We start from the raw sequence: 20,829 nt of genomic DNA, 5'->3' as shown, positions 1-20,829 counted from the left end.
TGGCGAACACTGTTCGCCCAACACTAGTCATGTGACAGGCTCATGTGGCTGGACTACATGATGCAGTAATTTAGCCCAAATAAACAGTGTGCACCTAATTCTACTTTATTTGAAAAATAATGTACCTAATAAAATAACACTTAATAGCATATATTAAAAAATACAACTGAATAAAATGGGTTAATATGTGGTAAAAAGGTAGATGAATTACAGTAGTGTTAGACTATAAAACACTCCTAGCCGTAAGATGCACAAAGGTTTAGAGCACAGTTCCCCAACCCTGTCCTCAAGGCCCACCAGCAGTACAGGTTTTGCAGAAAACCACAAACATTCTGCAGAGCTGATCAACTACTTCTGTGGATTTCCACAAAACATGCACTGTTGGTGGGCCTTGAGGACGGGGTTGGGGAACACTGGTTTACAGGACAAGAATCAGGAAAAAAAAAACCATACTAAATATACTAAACCTAGTGTGTCCATGGTGCCGGTGCGTTTTGTGGACCTTCTCCCCACAAGCTGTTTCTAAGCTACACTGCCCAGCTATACTGGCCCCCTGCCACCACCAGCTACACTACACTAACAGCAGCAGAAGCTCTCACCTGGTCCAGCTGGCACACTCCCAGTCCACCAGCTACACTACACTAACAGAAGCAGAAGCTCTCACCTGATCCAGCTGGCACGCTCCCAGTCCACCAGCTACACTACACTAACAGAAGCCGAAGCCCTCACCTGGTCCAGCTGGCATGCTCCCAGTCCACCAGCTACACTACACTAACAGCAGCAGCAGAAGCTCTCACTTGATCCAGCTGGCACGCTCCCAGTCCACCAGCTACACTACACTAACAGCAGCAGAAGCTCTCACTTGATCCAGCTGGCACGCTCCCAGTCCACCAGCTACACTACACTAACAGCAGCAGAAGCCCTCACCTGATCGAGCTGGCACGCTCCCAGTCCTCCATCTCCTCCTCGCTCCCTGATCAACAGCGTGTGCTAACCACAGTGTGCAATCTCAGCTCCTGTGCACTGCCATGAGTGACCTTATCGTCTACTATAAGTGCACTTAATTTACCCTACATAATGGGGTATCTAAATACATTTATTTTTTTAAATGGTGCCACTTAAATACAGCGCTAAAAAAAATGTTTAGCCAAATTAAGAAAATTGTACAAAGGATTTCACTTACATATTCGCAGAGCAGGTCATTAGGCATTAACGTCACATCCAGTCCATACACTTCTTGTAGGAACTTATATGCCTCCTTTCCATGGCAAATGAACATATTGCACACTGTCCATGGCTGAGCATCTCTCATTGGCATCGAGGGCCAACATGCTCCAGAACATCTCTCTGGCTGTAAGTGAGATGTTCTCCCAGTTTCCTGGTGCTGCAGTGAGGTCTTTCTTCTCTTGCCAACTAGCAAAGTCCCTGTACTTGCCATCTTCATGCAGAGCTGATTGCCAAGGGAAGGAACCTATGAGGGCAATGTATAGCAGGACACCAAATGCCCACACATCCAGACTGTAGTGCAGCAGAAGGCTTTCTCCCTTACCCAGACTACATAGCTCAGGAGCCATGTAGGGGATGTACCAGGACATCGCAGGGGTGAATGTTCCTTGCAGCCTTGTTAGACCAAAATCAGATAATTTAACCCGATGACACTCCGGATCCATCAGTAAAATGTTGTCCAACTTGACATCATGGTGGATCAGCCCGTGGCTATGCATGTAATCCAAAGCGGTGCATATCTGAGGTACACATCGCTTCAGCAGTTCTTCGTTCATACCAACCTGTGGAAAATTATGAGCAAATGATCAGTAAGAGTTCACAGTGAAATTAAACATACATTAGTTTATACTATTAATAGAAATGCAGCCCTTGTTAACTGTTACCAAACCTTTCTGTAATGTTTTAGAAAGGACACAATGGGAAATCTGCATCTAAAGTTTCTTACCTGAGTCTTCCAGCCCCTAGGATGTGTGTGTCCCTCAAAGCAGACCTGCTGTGCTTCAGTCTTCTGCTGCCCCCTCTATAATGATCATTTATGCATTCGCAACAGCACCTATGCTCTTCCACACATTCACAGAATCCACCGGGTCAGCAATCGTTAGAGGGAACAGCAGAAGAGTGAACCACAGCAGAACTGCAGCGAGGGACACATCTAGGGGCTGGAAAAAACCTTGGGTAAATAAAGCTTTATATGCAGAGTTCTCCTCATGCATTCTTTTAAATTAAAGCATGCCTATAATAAAGTGTACTTGAACCTTTAGGTTCTGCTTTAAAAAGCAATTTACTATAAATACAGACGTTCAGTGTTATTACATTAACAATTTATAGTGATATTGCAGACAAGGCCACTCTGGGAATAGGGAGATAATTAAGGTTCACCAGCACAGCTATACTATATTTAACCAAGTTCTAAGTCACAGAAAGGCTGGTCAGACCTTGTCCTTGACGTAGGTTCCTTTTCTTTTAAGTTTATCAGCAAAAATACTTATAGTTGTCAAATTACTTTTTCAATTGTTTGGTGCTGAGAAAGTAATTGTATAAGTAGAATTTAAAACTTTGCCAGAGAGAAAACTTAGAAGAAAAGTTAATTGATTTAACGGTAAAGGTTTTAACATTATAAATATACATTTTTTGAAGACCTATTCATAATAATTACATGCACACTCACCTTGGGCTTTACCATGGACAGCATAGTCCCAGCTGCTGCCACTTCCTGGGCAAACACATACTCATTGCTGGTTTGAAACGCTACGTCGTATGTTGTGATAATGTGTGGATGGTGGCTTAGGCTGAGGGAGATGCCGTACTCCACCAGGAAGTTGTCCCTTAGAGTCTTCTCCTTTCTCAGGAATTTTACTGCAGCCATTTCTCCTGTTAAATGGAATAAAGATTAAAATTATTCCTTATTAACTTAGAGAAATATGTTTAAGATACAAAGTATTTAATTACAGTATTTCAAATTTCTTTACCACGTCTAAGAGGTTAACCATTTTAAACCACTGCCTGCCTATTATCTAGTTAATCTGTTGTAAGACAAGTATGGAGGCCTGACCAAACTTACTGAAATTCCTACTTTACTGCTTGTAATATGTTAGCTCTAGGACTTTGAATGAATTAATGCATACTAATAAGAGTTTCCATATCATCCTGTTAAATACAGACAATGTTTTATGCACATTCTGGGGCTACTTACACATAATCGGTAAATAAAAACTGCATCTGTCTAGCCTCAAGACCCGTATAACTCAGTGTCTAATTATAGGGATATGTTGGCAACATGGATACTAATATGTAGAGTCATGTGTAAAATAAAAGTATGATTTGCATATGTGTTCCTGGAGTATGGAGTATTCAGAAATAAACTTTACTAAACAGGCAGCCATCAAGTTTAATTAAAGTAGAAAATCCTATTTACCTGAATGGCGGTGCTTGGCCAAGAGAACCTTCCCATAGGACCCGGTTCCAAGTTCTTTGATGGGGTCAAAGCACTCTGCCATCTCCATTGTCGGCAGCTTCTCAGATACCAGAGATATTAGTTGAAGGAGGTGTGATGCTGTGCTCTTTCTGACCTCCTGGATGGCAGCCATGCTGCAAAGACAATACAGTAGGGATTGGAAAGATAGTATTGGCAAAGGGTTCTTTAACTGATACACCAAATAACCTCTACCTCACGGAACAACTGCCTCATATGGGGTCTGCAAGAAGTATAGATATCTAATGAGGAGGCTTATTTCTATGATAAATTAAGTGGTGAAGATTTATCCTTGTTGCAGAATTTAGTGAGAAACTAACGAGGAGTTAGCATGCAGGAGTGAAGTCTCAGAAAAAAACTTGTACATTCAAAACCAAAATCAAGAATGGCAGACAAAACCAAATAAAGAAATAAAAGCAGATAGGCAACCATTAAACAGGGCTACAGATCAATTCAAACAGCAGAATATACAGCATATGATCAAATAATTAATGAAAAAAATACCAAGATACAGATTGCTTAAGTAATGCAAAGTGTAGATCCCAGACAAATTGAGACAGAAGTAACAGTTTACAAAATCTAACATTTATTGTAATATGCAGAGTGTTAAACTAAGAAAACAATTCCAAAATAACTTTTGGAAAAGTGAAGATCTTTATGAACAAGTTATTAAAGTTGTATATAAAATCATCTTTTGGTTTTACATATATATTTCCTAATAGGAATAGCAGAAAGAAGGCCCAATCTAGGGCATGGTTATAGATTACTTACCTTAGATATCAAGTTCAGGGAAGGTCTGTAGGTAATCCTGTAGAAGTCCTCACGTCTCTAACAGGGGAAAGAAATGTAGGCAATTAAAAGTCTAGGCTAGATGGGAAGTTTATATACAGGAAAGGTAGCTTTTGTTCATTCATAGAGGATCCTGATTGGCTGGTACATAGGAGCTCTTAATTTGCATATGACTAGAGGTACAAACTGGAGTTTGGACAATGACTCCAGGAAGGGTGTAGGCAGTAGTTACATATGAATAGGGGTTGTTTACAGTCTACCTCTGCTTATGGTGGAGAGCATAACCTGAAAATTCTCTCTCTCTCTCTCTCTCTCTCTCTCTCTCTCTCATATGCAATTAACTTTTTCATGTGAGTTTTCTCCTAGGTGACATTTTCAAACTTGTCAGTAAAATGCCATTAAAACCACTAGCAAACAAATACTCAAAATGTTGTCGATAGTACTTTTTCACCTACTTTTTGGTACTTTTCCCATTTCAAAGTGGCAAAAAGTTATTATAAATTGGAGGAAAATTATCTCCTAGGAGAAAAGTCAGGAGAAAAGTCAGGAGAAAAAGTGAATTGCATATGGGCCTCTATCGCTTTATATCTCTAGCTATCTTGATCCCTTATCTCTATCCATCTATTTCTTTCTCTCTCTACACACACACACACACACACACACACACACACACACACACACACACACACACACACACACACACACACACACACACACACACACACACACACACCTTTATATATCTATAGGTCTATGTCTGTCTATATACAGTATATCTATACATACACAAACACACAATCTACTAGCCTGTCATTGTACGCACTCAGTATTTAAAGATAAATATACAGTATTCTCCACATTGTTAATGAAATAAACACAGCATTTCCCAGTCATCTCCTGTTTACGGAGGACACAAGTTTGTATTAATAGAAATTTGTAATGTCGAGATTTGAACTTAGGACAGAAAATATAAGTGGAAACCCAGAGAAGGCTGAGGAGTGCTTGTAGTGCTGAATATTAATGTTTTAAGTTGAGGTTTTATTATGACTTGTTAAAGTATACTTCTATAGCAGGGGCTGTCTGGCATCATCTATAACCTCTTCAGGTTTGGCTAATGACTATCCTGTGTCTTCAGGAAATTTCTGGGTTTTTTAACATCCCTGGTGGTAAGCCCGACCTATGTTCGGGCTAGCCGCCGGAGAGGATCACATGACCCCTGGAGGATTTATTTTTTTAATAAAATGTGTATTATATGGTTAAGCTAGCACTTCGCTATCTAACCATGCCCTCCAAGTCCCTCCGCTCTCCCCCGATGCCCCCGTTATACGTACCCCCCAGGAATTCCGCGATGGTTCAGCCTCCCAATCAGCTCCAGGCTTCGCTATGGGGAGGATCGGGACTGCGCATGACGTCATGTCCGATCGTCGCCATAGTGACGAGTGAAGCTGCGGCTCTCGCGGGATCGCGGAGGGGTAAATATTGCCGGCAGCGATCGGGGGGGGGGGGGTAGCAGAGAAGTGCGGCAGGGCTTGGGAAGCATAGTTAGCTAGCGAACTGCTAGCTAGAGCATTTAAATTAAATTTTATTTAAAAAATCCTCCTGCGGACGCAGCCTCTGAAACTGCGTACCACCAGGGAGGTCAAGTCTGAGATTGCATATGCAACAAGAGACTTTCTAGTAATGGGTTTATTCTTAGTAGTAGATTGAAAGCAGGGTCTTTCCACCCTATGCACACTGATTTCTTCGCAATGTAGTGGTTCCAAAAAGTTGCATCACATTAGAGGCGCAATGTGACCATGTACCATGAATATATGCCTTACTGCCACTGTAACCACACAGCAGTGGAACCCGCCGCACAGCTTATGTTAACATCCATGGGGCTCGATTCACCAAGCGGTGCAAAGTGTTAGCACCGTGGTGAAAAGGCCCTTATCACGCCTAAAGTCACTTTAGGCATGATAAGAAGAAACTCGCGCGAAGTTGCCGCGCGTACGCGCGTAAGTGCGCGCGCAACACCCGACGCTTCGCGCGAAGCTCCCATTAAGCCCTATGGGACTTTTCGCGCGAAGAGCAGGAAAAATCGGTGATAACTCAGTGGTGAAAAGGTCATCACGCCTAAAGTCTTTTAGGCGTGATAACTGGGTTATCACCGCTTTGTGAATCGAGGCCATGGAGTTCTTTTGCTCACATAAAGCTGAATAACTGCAAATACCTCCTGATTTAAGATGGCAACTTTTATTTATAGCGTAGCTTTTTAGGAAGGGGTCTTTAAGGTTTTAATCTTACAAAATCCTAGCGGTTCTGGGTCACAATGTATAGAAATCTACTTTGTTTTTATTCCTAGAGATGATTTTATATTATACTTTAGGCACAGATTTTTCTTTTGCCTTTACTATCTCATTCATAAGGAATCTAAAACAAATTTTTTTGATAAAATTATTTCTAATGTTTTGCATAAAATGATACCTTGTATTAAGTTGTATTACCAGTGAGTACTATAAAAATTACAAAATGGTAATTCAAAACAAACATTTTTATCTCAAAAATACCTGTCCGACTCATTTTCTGGTGTGTGGTTGCCTCTGCTGGGAGAAGTTTTGCAAAAGTAAATTTCAAGTAAAAAAAAAAAAAAAATTCTCCTCCATCAAATCTACTAAAATTATGTAATGAGTGTTCAAAAGCGATACATTTTTGCTAATTGAGAACTTCCTCAAAAACCCTTTTCTTTATCAATTTCCAAGAGGGTGATTTTCATGAAAGTTACGGAAAAATGTTTGCACCCCTTTTCCTCGCTTGAGCTGATTCTTTTCCAAATGTTCTTACCTACACAGAGCCGCCATCAGAAATTTTGGGGCCCCTCACACATCAAGCCTGGGCCACCCCATACCTGGGCCCACCCACTGGTTGCTGTGCCCGCCCACTAGCCACCCCAACCCCGCGTCCGTGTGCGAAGTGCACTGCGGCGAAAAATGTGCATGGCTCCGACACTGAAGAAAACGGCATGCACCGTGTGATGCGGCAAAAACTGTGTGTGGCCATGGCATGTTGTGGGTGCCCCAGTATAGGTAGCCAGGTATAGGTGGTGCCCCAGTATAGGTAGCCAGGTATAGGTGGTGGCCCAGTATAGGTAGCCAGGTAGTGATGGTTCCAGCCCCAGTATAGGTAGCGGCCCAGTATAGGTAGCCTGTAGCCAGATATAGGTGGTGGCCCAGTATAGGTAGCCTGTAGCCAGATATAGGTGGTAACCGACTATTGAAAGTCCGCTGTAGTGGGCTCACTCATCTGCTCCCCATGTTCAAGCGCTGATGTCACTCTTCTCTCAGTGCTGGAAAATGGTGTGCTGGTTAGTGAGCCACAGGCCTGCAAGCTAGCACATGTGGCCCTTCCAGCACTTCGGGGGGGGGGGGGGGGGTAGGCGGGCCCCCCACTGCATTGTCAATTGTCCCCCCCCCCCCCTAATGGCTGCCCTGCACCTACAAAACAATAGTCACTGGCATGGTACATGTTGTATACAGAATAATTAGATGTGCAACATGGCAGGGCAACCATGCTGGGCTCTGACATGTTCAATTGGATTGTTCTCTTCTAGTATAGAATATTGGGCAATACTGTCATGGTTTACTGGATAATGCATTGTTTACAATGCAGAGTATGTGTAGGAGATGCTGACCCTTATTCACTTCTCTTAGGAGATCAGTTTTTATCTTCTGTTTCATTCAATTTTTCAGCACTTTGCTACTGGAAAAAATACCAAAAAGTAGGTGACAAGGTACTGTCAAAAACAATAAGTGTTTTCTTGCTTGCTGGTGGCTTTAATTACAATTTGTTGTGTATAAAATATCACCTAGGAGAAAACTAAGTAAAGGTTATCTGAAGTATAAAGGATGGGATTTCTTACTTTTCTATTCACACTCATACAATAAGGTGTTTACAGTCAATACACAGGAAGTGGTCATAATGGGAGTTGTGCAGTTACTCTGGTATCACCCCACATTACCATATGAATATGCTGAGCCATCTCAATGGAACTGCCCAGCAGGAGGGCGGAGTCAGTCTGGCCACACCTGTGCTAGGGAGTCCTACTGCAGACTGTGCATGACAATAGCCTGTAAATAGTATTGTACAGATGATGGTCAGCAAGGCTGATATCCTGAACACATACCAGCAGACATCCCTAATAAATATTTTAATGAAAATACTTAAAGGGAAGGTCTGCGCTGAACCTAAAAAAAAAAAAAAAAACTGCACTTACCTGGGGCTTCTTCCAGCTCCTTGCAGTCTATCTGTGCCCTCACCGCAGCTCCTCTCACTCCCGGTGTCCTGCGCTGAAGAAGCCGACCTCACCAGGTTAGCTTCTGTGCGCTCCACGGAGGGGGTCCCTCCGTGGAGCACACAGAAGCCGACTTGGAAGCCCACCTGGTGAGGTTGGCTTCTTCACCGCTGGATGCCGGGAGAGGAGTAGCGGCGAGGGCACAGATTGACTGCCAGGAGCTGGAAGAAGCCCAAGGTAAGTGCAGTTTTTTTTTTTATGTTCAGCGCAGATCTTCCCTTTAACCTCCCTAACGTTCTGGACGAGCTCAGCTCGTCCATCAAAAACTTGCTGAAAGTGTTTTGGACGAGCTGAGCTCGTCAATCCCGCCAGGGAGATTTCCTGTTTCTCTGCACCGACCGCTGCAATTTTCCCTCATCAGAGGGATTCCCCAGGATGGCTGGATGCCTGACTGCACACTGTGGATAGTGATCTGTGCAACCCACAGCATACAGAACAAGCATCCAGCCACCCTGGGGAATTCCTGTGCAGCTGGTGGGGCAGAGAATGTGCTGCGTGCAGGGATTCCCCCTTTGTGTGCGGTCGGGTGTCCGTTCTGTGCAGGGGGGATTCCTTATGCGGGCTGGTAGTGGCCGGCAGGGATTGCCTCTGTGCAGGAAGGGGGGTGTCCCCGTTCTATGCTGGCAGTGGCCAGCGGGGACCCCCCTTCTGGGTGGGGGGGTGTCCCCGTCCTTTGCGAGCTGTGGGTGGCCTTTCCCTCCCCCCTCCCATCCCCCGTGCAAGCCCTCCCCTTCCCCCTGAACCCCTTCCCTCGGTGTGAGTCCTGTTCTACTCACCCAGGCTGTCTCCAGCGGCGCCAGCAGAATCCCTTCTTCCTCTAATGCCGAAGTCCAGGCCTGTGACGTTACCGCTATGAGGCTCGGTGACGTCATCAAGCCTCGTAGCGGTAATTACACAGAGCATGAGACTTCTGGGATGGAGGAAGAAGGGATTCTGCCGCGCCGCTGGAGACAGCCTGGGTGAGTAGAACAGGACTCACACCGAGGGAAGGGGGGGCTTGCACGGGGGATGGGAGGGGGAGGGAAAGCCCACCCACTGCCCGCAAAGGACGGGGACACCCCCCGCCCAGAAGGAGGGTCCCCACCAGCCACCCACAGCCTGCAAACAGTCAGGGACCCCCACCGGCCACCCACAGCCTGGGGGAAGGTGGCTACACTACACCTGGCACCCCATAACTGGCTACACCTGGCACCCCATAACTGGCTACACTACACCTGGCACCCTATACCTGGCTACACACCTGGCTACCTATACATCTGCCTACACACCTGGCTACCCTGACATCTGGCTACATGTGGCTCCCTATACACCTGGCTACACATCTGGGTATTATACTCACCATTGGCCTGCTGATCCTTCGTCGCGTACCTCTGATAGCTTCCCCAGTGCCTTCTTCCATGTCCCTGTGCGGATTTTGCTTCTCCCTCAGCGATGACATGTCCCCCGGCGATCGGTGTTGACACCAGGGTCACACAGCGTCTCAACATCTCGCAATAAACTTTTTTTTGTTGAACTCCATACAATAACCTGTATTGAATTCAATATTAAAAAAAATGATTGCAAAAAAAAAAAAAGGTTGAAAATTATTGAAAATTACTTGAGCCACTTTTTGCACGGAAATCCTGGGGAAATAGAACGCCAGGGTGGCTACGCAAACACCAGTTTTAAGAAGGCAAAATTTAGCTATACTTGTTTATCAGCACAATCTTCCTTTCAATTACAATAGCAATCCTAAAAGACAACACTCTTATTCAATTCACTTTTTGTCCTAAGTTCCTCCGAGGTGATATTTTATCATCTTGTCAATAAAATGCCATTAAAGGCACCAGCAAGCAAGAAAACTCAGAACATTGACCGTACCACTTCACCTAGGTTGTCTTACGTTATTCCATGAGTCCTAAAAAGTTATTTTAAACTGAAGATAAAAAAATTATTTCCTAGGAAAAATCTTAGGCCTGCAGCATTTTTGCTTTTGAGCAGGAGTAATTGCACTTAATCTAATAAGGGAAAAAATTCAGTCGCTCCACAATTGCAGGAAGAAGTGCAGTACTTCATGATTTAGAAATTGCTAGTTATTTACTAACCACCGGGAATCTACGAATGCTGCTGCAAGTGGGCAGATCAGCATTATGCCGATTAATGGCGCTCCATCAAACTTTTATGATTGTGTTTACTTGCAACTCTTTATTGGAGTAGTAAAGAATACTGATCATATACAAAACTTAGGAAGTTATTTTCTAACAAATTCAGCTCTGTCACTTAATTGACCCTTCATAGCTTTAAGGTTCTCTAATACAAACACTCCCAGACTGTTTCAAATCATTTGAAAGAGACACTGAAGTGAAAACAAATTATGATAATTTGGTTGTGTAGTACGGATTACTAGAATATTAGAAGCAAATAAAATATTCTCATTTTTATTTTCAGCTATATGGTGTTTTTTTTATAACATGGCATAATTCTCTAATATTTGCAGTTTATACACTACTCAGAATACTACATTTTTTTTACAGAGCAGCCCAGTGAATTTTTGACCTGTCCTCTGGCAGAGAAAAAGAAAATAGTGTGATTGACAGTTGAGATAACAGGCTTCAGAAGACCGAGTTCTTTGCGACTTTAAAAGTCGTGGAGCTCAATGGCTGTTTTGCACAGATAACTGGAGTTTCTCTTAACTCTTCCTGTACTGGAAATATTAGACTTAATGAGACATAAGTCTAATATTTCCAGTACAGGAAGAGTACTTCTAATGTTTTATTTCTTAGCTGTACTACGCATACAAATCAGATCATAATTTTTTTTCTCGCTTCAGTGTCTCTTTAAATAGTTAAGCTGTGGTCTGGCAGTTAGGGGGTAAATATGCCAGTTGGTGTTTTGTCAGTCTAATCCCCTTCCTTTCACAGCATTCACTGTCTGCCACTGTCCTTTCACTGGATAGTGTACTGGTTAAGGGCACCACCTTTGACATGGGAGACGAGGGTTTGAATTCTGGCTAGGGTCAGTACCTGTTCAGTAAGGAGTTCAGGGTGGCCTGAGTGGCTGCAGCTCGAGCACTGAGTCTGACAGGTAAAAAGAGCTATACAAATATACTATTAATATTATTACTACAATTCCTAGTATTGCAAGGATGAGACGCCCCAGTCATTGGCCCGCAGAACATTGTTATGGGTGTTTCTAAAACAATGAATATGTTCCGCTGCGGAATGATTTGGTCTATATCCACTTTGATATTTGCTAATTTGTGCAGAACATTTTTGCAAGTCTTTTGTAACTTAAAGTAGCAAAACTTTTATATGAAACATGATCAATAATATATTGCCAGTAACTACATTCCAGGTAGTTTAAGATCAAACTTTCCAATGACTTGCAATCTGCTATTTTCTCCGTATTTTATATTAGAGTATTCCTATAAATTTAATTTTGCGCTTCTTTCTGATGGTATCTTTACATGCTATCATGCTTGGTTAATACATAAGATCGGGACTGTAGGTTCATTCTTAACACTGAATCCATGCTTAAAGAGACACTGAAGCGAAAAAAAAATATATGATATAATGAATTGGTTGTGTACTATGAATAATTACTAGAAGTTTAGCAGCAAAGAAAATATTCTCATATTTTTATTTTCAGGTATATAGTGTTTTTTTCTAACATTGCATCATTCCATAATATGTGCAGATTACACAACACTCAGCATTCAAAATGATTCTTTCAGAGCAGTCTGTGAACTAATGACCTCTCCTCTGGCAGAGAAAAAGTAAATAGTTCAATAACACTTGAGATAATAAAAGTCAGATAACAGCCCTCTCCACGACTTTGAAAGTCGCAGAGCTTAATTGCTTTTTTGCATAGAGATAACAACTGGAGTTTCTTAACTCTTCCTGTACTGGAAACAATTAGACTGATGTATCTGATCTTAATGTTTTATTTTTTAGCTGTACTACACATACAAATCATAATATCATAATTTTTTTTCGCTTCAGTGTCTCTTTAACTCTGATCACTTTGCCATCCTTGTCCCCTGTACCTATTATGTGCTTCCCTGTGTCACATCTGCCCTACTTTCCCAGTGAGGTTTGTAAACTGCTAATTTTACAGAACTCGCTATGTAGTGTAGTGTACTGCAGCAAAATAAATTTACCAAGTTTAACCACTTAAGGACCGCCCCCAGCCGATGGGCGGCGGCAAAGTCCAGGCCCAAACGACCGCAATACGCCCATCGGCGGGGGCGGCTGCGGGAGTGGCTATGCGGCGATCACGTCATTCGTGACGCGATCAGCCGCTGGGGACTGGCTCCGCCCACCGTTCGCTGTAACCCGCCGGCCGTTCGGAAGCGCCGGCGGGTTACTAGCACCCGGATCGCCGCTGCACGTATGTATAATAGGCTTTGTATTGTATACAAAGCCTATTATACTGGCTGCCTCCTGCCCTGGTGGTCCCAGTGTCCGAGGGACCACCAGGGCAGGCTGCAGCCACCCTAGTCTGCACCCAAGCACACTGATTTCCCCCCCCCTGCCCCCTGATCGCCCACAGCACCCCTCAGACCCCCCCCCCCCCTGCCCACCCCCCAGACCACTGTTTGCACCCAGTCACCCCCCTAATCACCCAATCACTCCCTGTCACTATCTGTCAACGCTATTTTTTTTTTAGTCCCTAATCTGCCCCCTACTCCCTCCTGATCACCCCCCCCACCCCTCAGATTCTCCCCAGACCCCCCCCCCCCCCCTGTGTACTGTATGCATCTATCCCCCCTGATCACCCGTCAATCACCCCCTGTCACTGCTACCCATCAATCAGCCCCCAACCTGCCCCTTGCGGGCAATCTGATCACCCACACCAATAGATCGCCCGCAGATCCGACATCCGATCACCTCCCAAGTGCAGTGTTTACATCTCTTCTCTCCTCTAAACACCCACTAATTACCCATCAATCACCCCCTATCACCACCTGTCACTGTTACCCATCAGATTAGACCCTAATCTGCCCCTTGCGGGCACCCAATCACCCGCCCACACGCTCAGATTGCCCTCAGACCCCCCCTTATCAATTCGCCAGTGCAATATTTACATCTGTTATTCCCTGTAATAACCCACTGATCACCTGTCAATCACCTATCAATCACCCCCCTGTCACTGCCACCCATCAATCACCCCCTGTCACTGCCACCCATCAATCAGCCCCTAACCTGCCCCTTGCGGGCAATCTGATCACCCACCCACACCAATAGATCGCCCGCAGATCCGACATCAGATCACCTCCCAAGTGCAGTGTTTACATCTCTTCTCTCCTCTAAACACCCACTAATTACCCATCAATCACCCCCTATCACCACCTGTCACTGTTACTCATCAGATTAGACCCTAATCTGCCCCTTGCGGGCACTCAATCACCCGCCCACACCTCACAACGCCCTCAGACCCCAGCCCTGATCACCTCGCTAGTGCATTGCTTGCATCTATTTCCCCCCTCTAATCACACCTTGAGACACCCATCAATCACCTCCTGTCACCCCCTAGCACACCTACCCATCAGATCAGGCCCTAATTTGCCCCGTGTGGGCTCCTGATCACTCGGCCAAACCCTCAGATCCCCCTCAGACCCCCTTCCGATCACCTCCCCAGTGCATTGATTGCATCTATTTTCCCCTCTAACCGCCCCCTGAGACACCCATCAATCACCTCCTGTCACCCCCCTAGCACTCCTATCCATCAGATCAGGCCCCAAACATCCTGTCATCTAAGAGGCCACCCTGTTTATGACCGGTTCCACAAAATTTGCCCCCTCATAGACCACCTGTCATCAAAATTTGCAGATGCTTATACCCCTGAACAGTCATTTTGAGAAATTTGGTTTCCAGACCACTCACAGTTTTGGGCCCGTAAAATGCCAGGGCAGTATAGGAACCCCACAACTGACCCCATTTTAGAAAGAAGACACCCCAAGGTATTCTGTTAGGTGTATGATGAGTTCATAGAAGATTTTATTTTTTGTCAAAAGTTAGCGGAAATTGGATTTTTATTGTTTTTTTTTTTTTACAAAGTGTCATTTTTCACTAACTTGTGACAAAAAATAAAATCTTCTATGAACTCACCATACCCCTAACGGAATACCTTGGGGTGTCTTCTTTCTAAAATGGGGTCACTTGTGGGGTTCCTATACTGCCCTGGCATTTTAGGGTGAAAAACTGTTTTAGTGTACAGTCACCATTTAGTACAGTTACCTGTTACAGAGGATGTTCTCAGGGCCATCTAATAGTTGGAGACTTCAAGAAACACACCGTTGACTTACAAGAGCACCACCCTATGCATTGGAGGAGTAACTGCCGATAACTCCACAAGTTACAACCTTATGCACAGGGTGGGGCCTTGCTCATTATGTATTCGATCCAGGCAGGCATGGCTAGAAATTCAAAGATAAGGAAAAATGTTAGGGTCATAATGATTACCATACTATGGGCAGTACATATCTGATGACATTCCAAATAAAACACATGGCTCATTGATCAATCCTATAAAATAAGAGGTTTAGAATGTGTTCATTTCACAAGCTCTAGCTCAACATATTTTATACAAAAAGATATACCTTCTCTCCCTCCTTTGTGTAATACAGTTAAGATGGCCATTTTATAGAATAATGGGCTACCAGGCAGGTCCTTGTGCCTGGAGGATATTAAAAGTGAGTTTCAGAACTTTAGCAAACAGCCAATCGGAGCTTATCTAGAGGTGAAGCTTTCATATTGCCTTCCATCATCCTGCAACACAGTGGTCATGTGACAGGCTCTTGTGGCTGAACTACATGATGCAGTAATTTAGCCCAAATAAACAGTGTGCACCTATTTCTACTTTATTTGAAAAATAATTTACCTAATAAAATAACACTTCGTATATATTAAAAAATGCAATTGAATAAAATGGGTTAATATGTGGTAAAAAGGTAGATGAATTACAGTAGTTTTAGACTATAAAACACTCCTACCCGTAAGATGCACAAAGGTTTAGAGCACAGTTCCCCAACCCTGTCCTCAAGGCCCTCCAGCAGAACATGTTTTCCAGAAAACCACAAACATTCACAGGTGGTGTAATTAGCATCTCAGCAGAGCTGATCAACTACTTCTGTGGATTTCCACAAAACATGCACTGTTGGTGGGCCTTGAGGACAGGGTTGGGGAACACTGGTTTAGAGGACAAGAATCAGGAAAAAAAAAACATACTAAATATACTAAACCTAATGTGTCCATGGTGTCGGTGTGTTTTGTGGACCTTCTCCCCACAAGCTGTTTCTAAGCTACACTGCCCATCTATACTGGCCCCCTGCTGCCCCACCACCAGCTACACTACACTAACAGCAGCAGAAACTCTCACCTGATCCAGCTGGCACACTCCCAGTCCATCAGCTACACTTCACTAACAGAAGCAGAAGCTCTCACCTGATCCAGCTGGCATGCTCCCAATCCACCAGCTACACTACACTAACAGAAGCAGAAGCTCTCACCTGATCCAGCTGGCACGCTCCCATTCCACCAGCTACACTACACTAACAGAAGCAGAGGTTCTCACCTGGTCCAGCTGGCACACTCCCAGTCCACCAGCTACACTACACTAACAGAAGCAGAAGCTCTCACCTGATCCAGCTGGCACGCTCCCAGTCCACCAGCTACACTACACTAACAGCAGCAGAAGCCCTCACCTGATCCAGCTGGCACGCTCCCAGTCCTCTATCTCCTCCTCGCTCCCTGATCAACAGCGTGTGCTAACCACAGTGTGCGATCTCAGCTCCTGTGCAGCCATGAGTGACCTTATCGTCTACTATAAGTGCACTTAATTTACTCTACATAATGGGGTATCTAAATACATTTTTTTAAATGGTGGCCACTGAAATACAGCGCTAAAAAAAATGTTTAGCCAAATTAAGAAAATTGTACAAAGGATTTCACTTACATATTCACAGAACAGGTCATTAGGCTTTAACGTCACATCCAGTCCATACACTTGTAGGAACTTATGTGCCTCCTTTCCATGGCAAACATACATATTGCACACAGTCCATGGCTGAGCACCTCTCATTGGCATCGAGGGCCAACATGCTCCAGAACATCTCTCTGGCTGTAAGTGAGATGTTCTCCCAGTTTCCTGGTGCTGCAGTGAGGTCTTTATTCCCTTGCCAACTAGCAAAGTCCCTGTACTTGTCATCTTCATGCAGAGCGGATTGCCAAGGGAAGGAACCTATGAGGGCAATGTACAGCAGGACACCAAATGCCCACACATCCAGACTGTAGTGCAGCAGAAGGTTTTCTCCCTTACCCAGACTACATAGCTCTGGAGCCATGTAGGGGATGTACCAGGACATCGCAGGGGTGAATGTTCCTTGCAGCCTTGTGAGACCAAAATCTGATAATTTAACCAGATGACACTCTGGATCCATCAGTAAAATGTTGTCCAACTTGACATCGTGGTGGATCAGCCCATGGCTATGCATGTAATCCAAAGCGGTGCATATCTGAGGTACACATCGCTTCAGCAGTTCTTCATTCATACCAACCTGTGGGAAATTATGAGAGAATGATCAATAAGAGCTCATAACGAAATTAAACATTTTATCAGTTTATTAACCTTTCCGTAATTTTTAAATAGGGCATATGATGTGAAATCCGCACCTAAAGCTTTCCTTACCTGAGTCGTCTTCCAGCCCCTAGATGTGTGGGCCCCTTAAAGCAGACCTGCTGTGCTTCAGTCTTCTGCTGCCCTCTCTGTAATGATCATTTATGCATTCGCAACAGCACCTATGCTCTTCCGTGCATTCACAGAATCCACCGGGTCAGCAGTCATTACAGAGGGAACATCAGAAGAGTGAACCACAGCAGAACTGTGGCGAGGGACACTAGGGGCTGGAAGAAGCCTCAGGTAAGTAAAGCTTTATATGCAGAGTTCACCTCATGCATTCTTTTAAATTAAAGCAGACCTATAATTAAGTGTACTTGAACCTTTAGGTTCTGCTCCACAAAGCAATTTACTATAATGACAGAAGTTCAGTGTTATTATATTGACAATTTATAGTGATATTGCAGTAATGATATTAAGCATCCTATAGACAAGCCCACTCTGGGAATAGGGAGATAATTCAGGTTCCACGGCACAACTACTATATTTAATCAAGTTCTGAGTCACAGAAAGGCTGGTCAGAACTTGTCCCCGATGTAGGTTCCTTTTCTTTTCAGTTTATCAGCAAAAGTACTTAGAGTTGTCAGAGATTACTTTTTCAATTGTTTGGTGCTACGAAAGTAATTGTATAAGTAGAATTTAAAACTTTGCCAGAGAGAAAAAAACTTAGAAGAAAAGTTAATTGATTTAACGGTAAAGGTTTTAACACTATAAATATACATTTTTGGAGGACCTATTCAAAATTGTATGCACACTCACCTTGGGCTTTACCATGGACAGCATAGTCCCAGCTTGTGCCACTTCCTGGGCAAACACATACTCATTGCTGGTTTGAAACGCTACGTCGTATGTTGTGATAATGTGTGGATGGTGGCTTAGGCTGAGGGAGATGCCGTACTCCACCAGGAAGTTGTCCCTTAGAGTCTTCTCCTTTCTCAGAAATTTTACAGCAGCCATTTCACCTTTTAAATGGAAGAATAGATGAATGTATAATTTTATAAACTTAGAGAAATGGGTTTAAGATGCAAAGTATTTACAGTATTTCAAATTTCTTTACCACGTCTAAGAAGTTAACCATTTTAAACCACTGCCTGGCTATTATCTAAAGTTAATCTGCTGTAAGACAAGTATGGAGGCCTGACCAAATTTACCAAAATTCCTACTTTACTGCTTGTAATATTTTAGCTCTAAGACTTTAAATAAATTAATGCATACTAATAAGAGTTTCCATATCATCCCGTTAAATACAGACTCTGGGGCTACTTACACATAATCGGTAAATAAAAATTGCATCTGCCTAGCCTCAAGACCCGTATAACTCAGTGTCTAATTATAGGGATACATTGGCAACATGGATACTAATATGGAGAGTAATGTGTAAAATAAAAGTATGATTTGCATATGTGTTCCTGGAGTATGGAGTATTCAGAAATAAACTTTACTAAACAGGCAGCCATCAAGTTTAATTAAAGTAGAAAATCCTATTTACCTGAATGGCGGTGCTTGGCCAAGAGAACCTTCCCATAGGACCCGGTTCCAAGTTCTTTGATGGGGTCAAAGCACTCTGCCATCTCCATTGTCGGCAGTTTCTCAGATACCTGAGAGATGAGTTGAAGGAGGTGTGATGCTGTGCTCTTTTTGACCTCCTGGATGCCAGCCATGCTGCAAAGACAACACACTAGAGATTGGAAAGATGGTATTGGCAAAGGGTTCTTTAACTTACACCAAAAAACCTCTACCTCGCGGAACTGCCGCCTCATATGGGGTCTGCAGGAAGTATAGCTATCCAATGAGAAGGCTTATTTTTATGATAAATTAAGTGGTGCAAGATTTATCCTTGTTGCAGAATTTAGTGATAAACCAACGAGGAGTTAGCAAGCAGGAGTGAAGTCTCAGAAAAAAAACTTGCACATCCAAAACCAAATCAAGAGTGGCAGACAAAACCAAATAAAGAAATAAAAGCAGATAGGCAACCATTAAACAGGGCTACAGATAAATTCAAACAGCAGCATATACAGTATATGATCAAATAATGAATAAAAAAAATACCAAGATACAGATTGCTTAAGTAATGCAAAGTGTAGATCCCAGACAAATTGAGACAGAAGTAACAGTTTACAAAATCTTCTAACATTTATTGTAATATGCAGAGTGTTGACAAACTAAGAAAACAATTCCAAAATAACTTTTGGAAAAGTGAAGGTCTTTATGAACAAGTTATTGAAGTTGTATATGAAATCATCTTTTGGTTTTACATCTATATTTCCTAATAGGAAAAGCAGAAAGAAGGCCCAATCTAGAGCATGGTTATAGATTACTTACCTTAGATATCAAGTTCAGGGATGGTCTGTAGATAATCCTGTAGAAGTCCTCACCTCTCTACCAGTGGAAAGAAATGTAGGCAATTAAATGTCTAGGCGGAAGGTTTATGTAGGGGAGAAGTAGCTTTTGTTCATTTATAGAGGATCCTGATTGGCTGGTACATAGGAGCTCCAAATTTGCATATGACTAGAGGTGCAAATTGGAGTTTGGACAATGACACCAGAAAGGGTGTTGGCAGTAGTTACATATAAATAGGGGTTGTTTACAGTCTACCTCTGCTTATGGTGGAGAGCATAACCTGAAACCTCAATTCTCACCCTCTCAAAAAAAATTTTTAAAAAAATTATAGATAGATAGAGATAGATAGAGATAGATAGATTCCCTTCTCCATCTCTATATCTATGGCCCTTATGCAATTAACTTTTTCATCTGAGTTTTCTCCTAGGTGACATTTTCAAACTTGTCAGTAAAATGCCATTTAAACCACCAGCAAACAAATACTCAAAATGTTGTCGATCGTACTTTTTCACCTACTTTTTAGTACTTTTCCCATTTCAAAGTGCTAAAAAGTTGTTATAAATTGGAGAAAATTTATCTCCTAGGAGAAAAGTTAGGAGAAAAAGTGAATTGCATATGGGCCTCTGTCACTTTATAGATATCTCTATTTAGCTATCTTGTTCCCTTATCTCAATCCATCCTCTACCTCTATCTTATCTATATCTCTATACACACACCCACACCTTTATATGTCTATAGGTCTATGTCTCTGTCTATATACAGTATATCTATATACAGATATATAGATTATATATTCTCTACTAGCCTGTCATTGTAAGCACTCTGTATTTAGAGATACATATACGGTATTCTCCACATTATGAATGAAATGAACACAGCATTTCCCAGTCATCTCCTGTTTACGGAGGACACATGTCTATTAAAAGAAATTGGTCATGCCGAGATTTGAACTTAAGGAAAAAAATCGTGAAGGTCCGCACACTCAATCGATCCAAGATCAAGGTTTATTCAACCAATCGTGACACATGTCCACTCCATAAACTCCATGGGTTTATGGAGTGGACATATGTCACGATTGGTTGAATAAATCTTGTTCTTGGATCGATTGAGTGTGCGGACCTTCACAATTTTTTCCTTGCAGTTCACAATGGTCCAGCACCTCCATGGTGGTGTGCGATCCTCATTTTGATTTTTCTGAGATTTGAACTTAGGAGAGAAAATATGAAGGGAAACCCAG

The 20,829-nt window shown here is 43.0% G+C and overlaps 2 protein-coding genes across 2 annotated transcripts; both read right to left on the bottom strand.

The window, feature by feature from the left end:
* Window positions 1–1,247: 1,247 nt before the first annotated feature.
* Window positions 1,248–3,509, bottom strand: LOC137544366 (serine/threonine-protein kinase SBK1-like). Its single transcript, XM_068265434.1, has 3 exons — window positions 3,422–3,509; window positions 2,675–2,877; window positions 1,248–1,787 (listed from the first exon to the last, which is right to left on the bottom strand). Exons 1-3 carry the CDS (start codon window positions 3,507–3,509, stop codon window positions 1,248–1,250), a joined length of 831 nt encoding a protein of 276 aa, XP_068121535.1.
* Window positions 3,510–3,522: 13 nt separating this feature from the next.
* Window positions 3,523–18,913, bottom strand: LOC137544355 (serine/threonine-protein kinase SBK1-like). Its single transcript, XM_068265427.1, has 5 exons — window positions 18,742–18,913; window positions 18,012–18,214; window positions 16,624–17,133; window positions 4,250–4,306; window positions 3,523–3,594 (listed from the first exon to the last, which is right to left on the bottom strand). Exons 1-5 carry the CDS (start codon window positions 18,911–18,913, stop codon window positions 3,523–3,525), a joined length of 1,014 nt encoding a protein of 337 aa, XP_068121528.1.
* Window positions 18,914–20,829: the final 1,916 nt, after the last annotated feature.

Source organism: Hyperolius riggenbachi, chromosome 1, assembly GCF_040937935.1.
Source record: "Hyperolius riggenbachi isolate aHypRig1 chromosome 1, aHypRig1.pri, whole genome shotgun sequence".
Classification (NCBI taxonomy): Eukaryota; Metazoa; Chordata; class Amphibia; order Anura; family Hyperoliidae; genus Hyperolius; species Hyperolius riggenbachi.
Note: the sequence above shows the minus strand (reverse complement) of the source record. Positions and strands in the feature narration are given on the sequence as shown.

What these genes read in the sequence shown, in the direction of transcription:
- LOC137544366 (XM_068265434.1), bottom strand. Translation starts at nt 3,509, where the DNA reads ATGGAGATGGCAGAGTGCTTTGACCCCATCAAAGAACTTGGAACCGGG. An exon ending in GGCCAAGCACCGCCATTCAG is followed by an intron (nt 2,878 to 3,421) that starts GTAAATAGGATT and finishes TCCATTTAACAG; the next exon opens with GAGAAATGGCTGCAGTAAAA. An exon ending in TGTCCATGGTAAAGCCCAAG is followed by an intron (nt 1,788 to 2,674) that starts GTGAGTGTGCAT and finishes AATTTTCCACAG; the next exon opens with GTTGGTATGAACGAAGAACT.
- LOC137544355 (XM_068265427.1), bottom strand. Translation starts at nt 18,913, where the DNA reads ATGGCTGGCATCCAGGAGGTCAAAAAGAGCACAGCATCACACCTCCTT. An exon ending in TGTCCATGGTAAAGCCCAAG is followed by an intron (nt 17,134 to 18,011) that starts GTGAGTGTGCAT and finishes AATTTCCCACAG; the next exon opens with GTTGGTATGAATGAAGAACT. An exon ending in CCCTGAACTTGATATCTAAG is followed by an intron (nt 3,595 to 4,249) that starts GTAAGTAATCTA and finishes TTGTCTTTGCAG; the next exon opens with CATGGCTGCCATCCAGGAGG.